This window comes from Gavialis gangeticus, unplaced genomic scaffold (assembly GCF_001723915.1).
Source record: "Gavialis gangeticus isolate Ggan-Ray unplaced genomic scaffold, GavGan_comp1, whole genome shotgun sequence".
NCBI lineage: Eukaryota > Metazoa > Chordata > Crocodylia > Gavialidae > Gavialis > Gavialis gangeticus.
The window spans coordinates 14,286,312-14,295,157 of record NW_017728995.1 but is presented as its reverse complement, the minus strand read 5'-3'; the positions used below and the strand labels follow the sequence as shown (position 1 = coordinate 14,295,157).

Sequence of the window (8,846 nt, the reverse complement as noted above, 5' to 3'; positions counted from 1 at the left end):
CCCCCCCCCCACCGCACTGCAGTTCTCTGATTTTATTACCTTTATGGAGCAGTTTGATGTTAGCTCACCATGTGTTAGGTAATACAATACGCAAATACTCTGGAAAAGGTCTAACTTTACTACACTGTGATGACACTTAACACATGCTTTACTGCTTGAATGCTCTGATACTAGTGTGTAAATGCAGCTAGCATGTGCCACGGGTAACATGTAACAATACCATAAGGCAGCAGGCAAGGCCCTAGCTGTGTAGTTTTTCTTTCTAGCTTCATTTCCTGCAGTCCAGCTAGTAATGGAAGTGAAACCCACTACAATATTGTGCAGATACCTAGAAACTGGATGAAAGGACTCTGAGAGGAGAGCTTAACATGTAGGTTATAGTTCTGTACCAAGAACAGCTGTTTTAAATCTCTTTGCCCTGACATGTCTCAGTGCAGGATCAGGCTATCATCTTTATTACTTGTTATAGTTATGATTCAGGAAGATACTTTGAGGTACAGTACCTAAGAACAGCTAAGAAAGTTGGAATGTTACTCTCATCTAATGTTTCCTGAGAAATTATACAGTATTGTAACACGTTGTGGCTTTTATCCAGGTCCTAAATGCCCATACTAGAAAAACACATTCACAGTGGGCATCCTCTTGGAAAATTTAACAAAAGGGCAAATGGGGACACATAGACAAGTTTTTCTCCGGTGTAATGTCACTAAAATTAGAATTGTTTGACATTACCGAGGCAACGTGGGAAGGGGTGTGCTGCCAACTGCCTGTGCTAATACCATTCTCTGGATATGCAGAACACTTCATTTTCTTGTTTTGTCAAACTGGTCCCTTTCCTGAACACTAAGAGATGTATCCACAACTGACTTAAATCAAATACCTCCATGAACTTTAATGGGCTCTGGATTGGACCAAGTATTATTTATTTATTATTGAAATTATTTATTGGCATATTATACATGTCTTATTAGATAATAAACTATATCATCTTGCTGTATTTGCAAATAGGAGATGATTGAGCCATATAGACTGCATATATACTATTGCATATATCGGAATATATTAACTATTGTATTGACTAACCATTTTTAGCATTGTAGTGGATTGCAGTAATCCAGGGCTCCAATTGTAATTATTGGTCAAGTTGAATTCTCTAATTGTTGTTGCCTTCTAGCTGTCAGTTCTTCTAAGTCACAGGTGGTTGCTTCAAAGAGATTGATGATACGGGTGATAATGGGATGCACTGACTTGTGACTTCAATTTGGAATTTATTACTGAAAAGAAAGCAAATAAATGGGAATCCAAGTTCTTTTTTCAGTATTTACCTTTCCCCTTTCTCTTTTGGATTCATGAGGGTAGCCGGTTTAAATTTCTCATTTCGCTTTCGCTTCTTTTTTATGTTTGTATGCTAGCACTCGCATGTCTCACACTGTATCATATAGATCAATGAGGTCTCATTCGATATGTGTGGATAGGGGCTCAATTCAAGTTTCTAAGGTATTTGACCAGGAATATGTTCCAAATATTAAGACTTCAGAACATTCTAACTTGAATTATTCAGGAAGAAATGAAACAGTTGTTTCAATCAATAAGTGAGTTGCACTGCATGTATAAATGAGACTGCCTATCCACAATCAAATCTGTGAAAAGCAGTAAGATCTAGGTGCTGTTTGCTTGTTTGTTTTAATAGTACTAGTAACGTCCAGATGCTAAATTACCTATCCATTTGACATGGGTGCAAATATGTAGGCTTAGTCTGAGGGACTCATTTCTTGTTTAAATTAAGAAATATGCAAAGAGAAGTACATATGATCAGAAAAATAACTGTAAAACAAACTCTTTAATATTGTGTCCATTCATTCCCTATGAGTCTTGTGAATCATATTTAGATAATTTAGTGTCTTTAAATGTTGTCAGCATTTGCAAAAACACAAGCTTTGTTCTTTTTGGTAAATGATAAAACAGGCTAAGAGAAAATAAGGAAGTCATCTGAACTTCTCTCCACACAAACATGTAACCAAGTTTTACCTTTTATGGAGCTTAGGGAAAGGGCAAGGAAAGAAGAGAAAGTTTGTTTGCATTTTTTTTTTAATTCTATGCTTATCTTTTGATTTTTTTTTTTTTTTTTGGTTTTGCTCTGAAGTAGAGACAGAAATACTGAACTAACCCAAGCTAAGCATCCTGGAAGTATTTTTGATCTCACTGAAATCAAGAAGTAATGAAAATCTCACTTAGATGTCTCTTCTCATTAAATTGTCCAACTGATTTCCAGACCCAATAGATTTGAAAAATAGATTTCAACTGAACTTCAGATAAAGATCCACATTTTTGGACGCTTCTCCAAATGAAATTTTGGAACCAGTTAACCCTGTTTCCAGACTCACTCTTTCTATAGAGGTGTGTAACAAAGATGGATACATTTTGCTTTCACATAACTAGATTCATTTGCAATGCTCACAGTTATATCACAGAATATCCTCTATCTGGGCATGGTCCCCACACATTTCTGGAGGCTTTGTGAATAGGAAAACCCAGAAAGGATGTTTTGGATTTCAAATAAATATAATAAAATTAAGGTTATAAGTCTGGGTCCTTAGAACTCTGATCCCTTACCAGAGTTTAAAATATGTTGTAACACATTGGGGTCCTAGGCGTGACTGTGACACCCCCTGCAGGCTGCGGTTAAATTGTTGCTGTGCTCCTCCCTACACTTTAACACTGTGTGAAGGGAACCTGTATGCCTATACAGCCTGCAGAACACTTAGGGATTGTTCAAGATGACACCCACCATAAAATGGTCTCTTTTCGGCCACTATCTCTATTGTGATTCCCAGTAGAACCAAAATAAGCTCATAGGTTTGCTTGTGCCCACATGTTCCATTGGGCTGGTGAAGTAAAAGTACACCAACGTGCCTACCAAAGAGTGCACAAGGAAGTGCCCAACCCGAATGACCAGGACCATGGTTGAAATCTAGTGCTATTTAAATATATGGGAGTTGTACAGCTGGCTTGATGTGTGATTTCAACCCATACTTCAATAAGTGTTCATATAGCAGCAACACAGCAGTTCACTGCTCCCATTGCAACTTCTGGGCTGTAGATTGGATAATTATATTTTGAAAAAATAGAGGTTGTTTTTAAAGTACGAGATTAAAAATATATATAAATGAGTGTATATTTAACTCTATTGTAAAAGCATCAAATCCATCTTGATAAATATTTCATCTCTGAGATGCTTTGAAGGACAATTATTTGGCATTAAGCATTTCCTGTTCCCAAAATAAAATGTTACTATACCACAGAATTACTAATAGTTTAGGAGGAGCTCAAAGCAGAAAGGGAAGATTATTGTGCAGTGTCTTCAAAGAAAATGACAATGAGTACATCTACACAAGACTCTTTGCTCAAGATTAGATCAAATTACTGCACAGTAAGCATCACTGTCTATATGTGCAGATGCTTACTATGCAGTAATTTACTGTCATCATGATTACTTACTGTATCATACAGCTTGTGATTACTTAATGTATCATATGGCATGTGTAGATGGCCAACTGGGAGCAAACTTGATGCCGGTCAGCTGGAGATTGCTCCCTGCCCCTGGGATCTGCCTAGGTCCCAGGCACCAAAGCCCAGGCAGGGACAATGCCCTGGCAGCAGGAAGCTCCCAGCCCCCAGCCCCCAATCCCCAATCTCGATTAGAGAGCAGGGGCTGTGGAGACTTTTCCCAGCCACAGCTCCATGATTGCAATCATGGAGCTGGGTGGGGAACAGGCTTGGGAGCATGTTCACCATCAAACTCCATAATTGAGGAGCTGGGCAGGCAACAGCCTGGGGAACAACCTGGAGAGCCTGTTCAGAGCCCTGTTCCATGACTGCAGAGTGGGGGCTGGGAACCATCTCACTTAGCAGCAAGTCCCAGCCCCGTGTCCCAATCGGGCAATCAAGGCATGGGGCTTGGAAAGTTCTTCAGGGAGGAGCAGATCCCAGCCCCTTGCCCTGATCCACCAGTGGGCAGCTAGTCGTGAGTCCCTGGCTGGGCAGGGATTAGCTTTACCACTGGTGGATTGAGGCTGGGGGCTGGGACCTGCCCCTCCCTTGCAGCTCTTCCCAAGTCTCTTGCCCCCAACTGGGGAGCTAGGACCAGGAGCTGCCTGCTGCTGGGTCAGAGGGACATTGTCCCTATCTGGGCTCTGGTGGTAGAGCTCACCCCATCAAGCAGCCAACCCCTCAGGGGCAGGAAGCAATCTGTCTTCTGGCCCTGCACTGCTGGGCACATCTGTCTCTTGTCCCCATGCTCCCTGCTAGCCCCTGGGCTACACCCAGAGGGAGCCTAGAGCTCTGCCTGGCTGCTGGAGGAGGCGGGAGCAGGCTGCTGCCAGGAGCAGCAGATCTGCTCTCTCACCCCTGCACTTGTAGGCACCTGCCCCAGGTGGGTTTATTCTAGAATAAATTACTCTAGAGTAAACCCACCCTGCAGCATTTGCTTGTGTAGACACACCCACTGATAATCAAATTTACTTTTCAATTAATGTATGAAGAGATTCAAATGTAGATTAAAACAGCCCATTTTGTATTTTACAGGAAATATTGATGAAGCAGAACAAGAGTGGAAAGCAGGATTCCATCGCTGGAACAATTACATGATGGACTGGAAAAATCAATTTAATGATTACACTAGCAAGAAAGAAAGCTGTGGAGGTCTCTAATTAATAGGTTTACCCTTTCCAGAATGTCCATATTACCCTTGATCAAGTCAAACTTACAGGTAGCTATCTAACATGTCTTGCAATAAAGTTTGTTGTACAGTTTAAACAAAATGTCATGGATATAATATTGATTCCCCAGATCGTTCATTTATATTTTAACTCATATCTCAATAAACAGTATAAGGCATTCCTACCCTTTGAAGCTTCAGAGTGTGTTAAACAAGACTATAGAGATTAACGCCTGAAGATTAATGATGTACATATTATCATAAACACTAGCTGTTTAAAGTCTCACTTCAAAGAAACAATGTAATCTGTCACAGGAGGATGACATTTGTTTAGAAATATCAGTATTTTAATATTGCCATGCAAAGCACAATTGGTTTAGACCTTAACTGCAATGCCACAGCATTTAAAATCTTGCTCCACGTATAATTTAGTTAACATAAGCGTAAAGAAAAAATAACTTCACTGAACACAGCAAATGTTATTTGCTCGCTAAAGCAAAAGGGACTTAGGAAAGTTAATACCTAAAGCATTGCTCTTGCAAGGCCCAGTCCCAGAAAATCAGCACACAGCTCAAGTAGACATACCTAGTATTCCCAAAGGGCTAAAAAATAATGCCATTCTCTCCCCTGCACTACAGAGCATCCATGCAAACCAGTCAGTGTAGCCTCTTTGCTGCCTGTCACATCATTCTCAGGAGGTCAATGATGCTGAAAGTAATAGGTTCAAAACTAGTGCCACCCCTTGTATGGATCTGCTCCCCGGTGCTTCCAATATTACCCTATGCAAGACCCCTGGTGCAGCAAGGTTCTGAATAGGGTGGACACATAATCACTGGGCATGCCTCCTCAATAATCCTGTCCTGGCCAGCATAGTGGAAACAGCCCAGATTCGTTATGTGAGGAACCCTCTGCAGCCGTAAAGACTTGACTCAACAAAATGCCAGCTTGTTAGCTTGTTGGACATCAGACATATAGCCCTAGTTTTCTTGATTAGGTAGAAAGATTACAGTCACTGAAACAGACTCTATCCTTCAGCTTGGTCAGTTTTATAATGCCGAGCACATGAAGAGTTTGCCAAGAAATGTTGTAGACTCTCCGTTTTAAAGTGCAGGTTAGATAAACACTTGCATACAGGGATAACCCTGCCCTGAGGCCCCTTCCGGCCCTATCTTTCTATGGCAATATGATTATTCAGTAGTAATCAATGATGCCATTAGGAGCTAAATCTCCTCACTAGTCACAAAATTGGGCTGCTTTGGTCTGTAAGAAAGGGCCCACATTTTCTCAAATAAAAATCTTCCCCTTTTCTGTAAACTTTAACTTAATATTTTGGCAGTGTCAAAAGAAAAGCTTGGGTTGCTGTTTCTTACTTCTGCAGTTCCTGATGTTTGGCTGGAAGGAAAGTACTTTAAGAAGTTTTCTTCTAGTTGGTCCAGTTGGAAGGAATTAGTAGCAGCATTCTCCTGTGTTCACAGGTTTGGGAGGAATTCCATGTCCAACTTGGTAGACTGAAGAGTTTGGAAAGGATGAACAGGCAAATTTCTGATAGTCACTTGGCAACATGAAACCTCTGGACAAAAGGACTGATGATTTTCTTTGCAGTAAGCACTTTAACTGCTAAAAGATTTCATCCTTCCAGTTATAGCTGAGAGAATGTAATTGTTTCCTATAGACCCTGCTGGAAGTCAATTCCAGAATTATCACAATTTCTATAAAGATTAGCTTCCTAGAATACAACCGAGAACCAGTCAACCATTTGGGAAGGTTGAGTTATTGTCTGGGGTGCCCCTAAACTCTACATATTGAATGTCCTTATCAGAAACCATGCACTTATCCAAGTTAATATTTTATTGATGATATTAATAGCATGGGAAATTTTGACAATCTACAGAGTGCCGTTTATTTACCATGTGTTCTCTGCATACGACTGACAGATTGCTAATCAGACCTTTGGGGAGCTTGATATAAGGCTGAGCCATTGTGCATCGTCCAGCTGATTTTCTTGATTTTGTGGGTTATTTTTTCTATTCACTTAATAGGTGTAATTTCAAAAGTGCTTAGTATTAACCAACTCTGCCAACAGTGAACTTTAGTAGGAGCAGTGCAACTCTAAGCACTTTTGAATATTGCTCTCTCATGTTGTTTTTATCCTTCTTGCCATTTCAGTTCATTTTTGAGAGAAACAAGAAACACAAAAAATCAGGGATAGCTAAATATACAGGTAACTTTGCATTTTTAGGGAGTTTAAGAGAGATTTGTTTTCCTCTGTGTTTCTTAAATCAGGACTGGTTAAGGCATATGTAAAGAATGATTCTCTTTCTACAGTTTGTAGTTAATCACTGTAATACGCAACCTGAAAGTATGGTTGTGGGCAGGGAGAGGGAAGAAAAACAGAATAAAATAAAATATAAACCCACTCATTTGAAGTGTTGGCTTTTTTGGATTGAAAATATTGTGGGCCTTTCATTTTTCTCACACAGAAAAAGGATTTCTCTGAGTACCACAACAGCATCATTGACATGCTGTGCTGATTTCATTTGGTCATATGTCTCTATGCAATGCTTATGCAAATACAATAAAACCTGTCTTACATGACTAATGATGGGAACAGAAAAAAAAAAATGAGTCACTCATTGTTGCTGGTTTATGATTAGAGATTAAATAAAATCATATGCAAATTGCATGAGAGTAGTTTAGTTATATAAGACAATAAATGTCAATTGGAGGGATATGTTTAATGACACTTCTTTTACCTCAAAAGGAGCAAGCATCCAGAGGTTAAAAGTGAAAATATCTGTTACAGAATATGTGTATACTCTGCTCATGAGTTAATACTGTACTCGTGCTCTGTGCCAGAATCCCAAATCCTCATGCAATCATAGAGTAGCTGGAAGTTTCTATTATAATGATATGCACTTCCAGTAAGAGTGCTAGCATTTAAATAGTTGTCAGTAGGTTTATGAGTTATACTGATTCCAGTGGTAACATTTGACACCTAGCTCAGAAACACTCATGTAGCATCATGTTAGAGTTCCTAACAGAGCTGGAGCCCTCAAATGAAAATTTGTTTCAGGAGATGGTGCCAGTTTGTTGAACCTGGAATATCTTGTTCAGAACATCTTGGACTGGTCAGACTTCCACTGCATCTAAGGCAGTGCTCCCATAGAGCCCTGTGGATTCTCCCAGAGTCCAGGAGCCTGGTCTTCCAGGGTTACTGGCTCTGGCACTGATTGTCCTGATGGGGCTCCAGAGCACAGTGTTGGGACAGATCTTCCTGGCAAAGACCTAGGATTCCTAAACGCCACATCTCCAGGAACTGGGGACTGACAGCCCTTAGAGCACTGTCTTTGTGCAGAGTTTGGCTTCCAGCTCCAGATGTGAAAGCTCTGAGAACCACAATAGTAGCCAAGGCATCCCATTCTCCAGACGTAGACACTACAGTGGGATGCCACGGCTTGCATCAATGACACCTCTGCCTTATAGCCAGTAATTCTGGGACCCCTGAAGCTGCTCTTTTTGCTCTGATTAAGAGCAAAACTAACTTTGGAAACAGCAAACTTCCTGTTTTTCAGCCGGCTCTGCTTGCTACAAGCCAATTTACTATAGTGATAATTTACTATATAAACAAATAGATGAACAGACAAACAGGCAGGATCAATTCATTGTTTCTGTCTGTCAGCCAACTCAGTAAAGCACCCTTGTATAAGTTCTCATTTGGAGACATCTATGTAAAATTATGGGAAAAAATCCTTTGGTTTTTTTGGAGAGGGGAGCTGGCAGGGTATGGGATGGAGAAAAGTGAAATCTGAAATTACAGAGATATTGATGCAGTTGTCAGAAAATAGCCCTTACAAGACCAATATACAGGTTCAATTTGATTTCTGTACTATTAGACCTCTTTACTATTCCTGTTGTATAGGGTATACTGGTAGAAGGATATATATTTTCATATTTCATAATGTAATTTTCAGCTTATCAAAATTGTGGTAGGGGCTCTATTACATATCATAGCATCAAGGCTCTCCAGCCCACTGTCTGAAAATGTAATATTAAAAATGTATACCCAGGCATGTGTGTATAATAAGAAAATTGCCTTCATCTCAGTCATTGTTATGGTTCATACACACAC

At 40.1% G+C, this 8,846-nt stretch overlaps 1 protein-coding gene across 2 annotated transcripts in view; it reads left to right on the top strand.

The window, feature by feature from the left end:
• Window positions 1–7,137, top strand: part of BCHE (butyrylcholinesterase) — a 64,319-nt gene extending 57,182 nt beyond the window's left edge. Inside the window, exons 4-5 of one of the 2 annotated variants that reach the window (XR_002095027.1) lie at window positions 4,585–4,768; window positions 6,193–7,137. Coding sequence is in view for 1 of the 2 variants with exons in the window: in XM_019503241.1 (XP_019358786.1) it covers window positions 4,585–4,709 (125 nt within the window). In the remaining variant the exon portion in view is untranslated. Of the gene's footprint in view, window positions 1–4,584 lie in introns of both variants that reach the window. The other variant, XM_019503241.1, reaches the window with a different exon arrangement.
• Window positions 7,138–8,846: the final 1,709 nt, after the last annotated feature.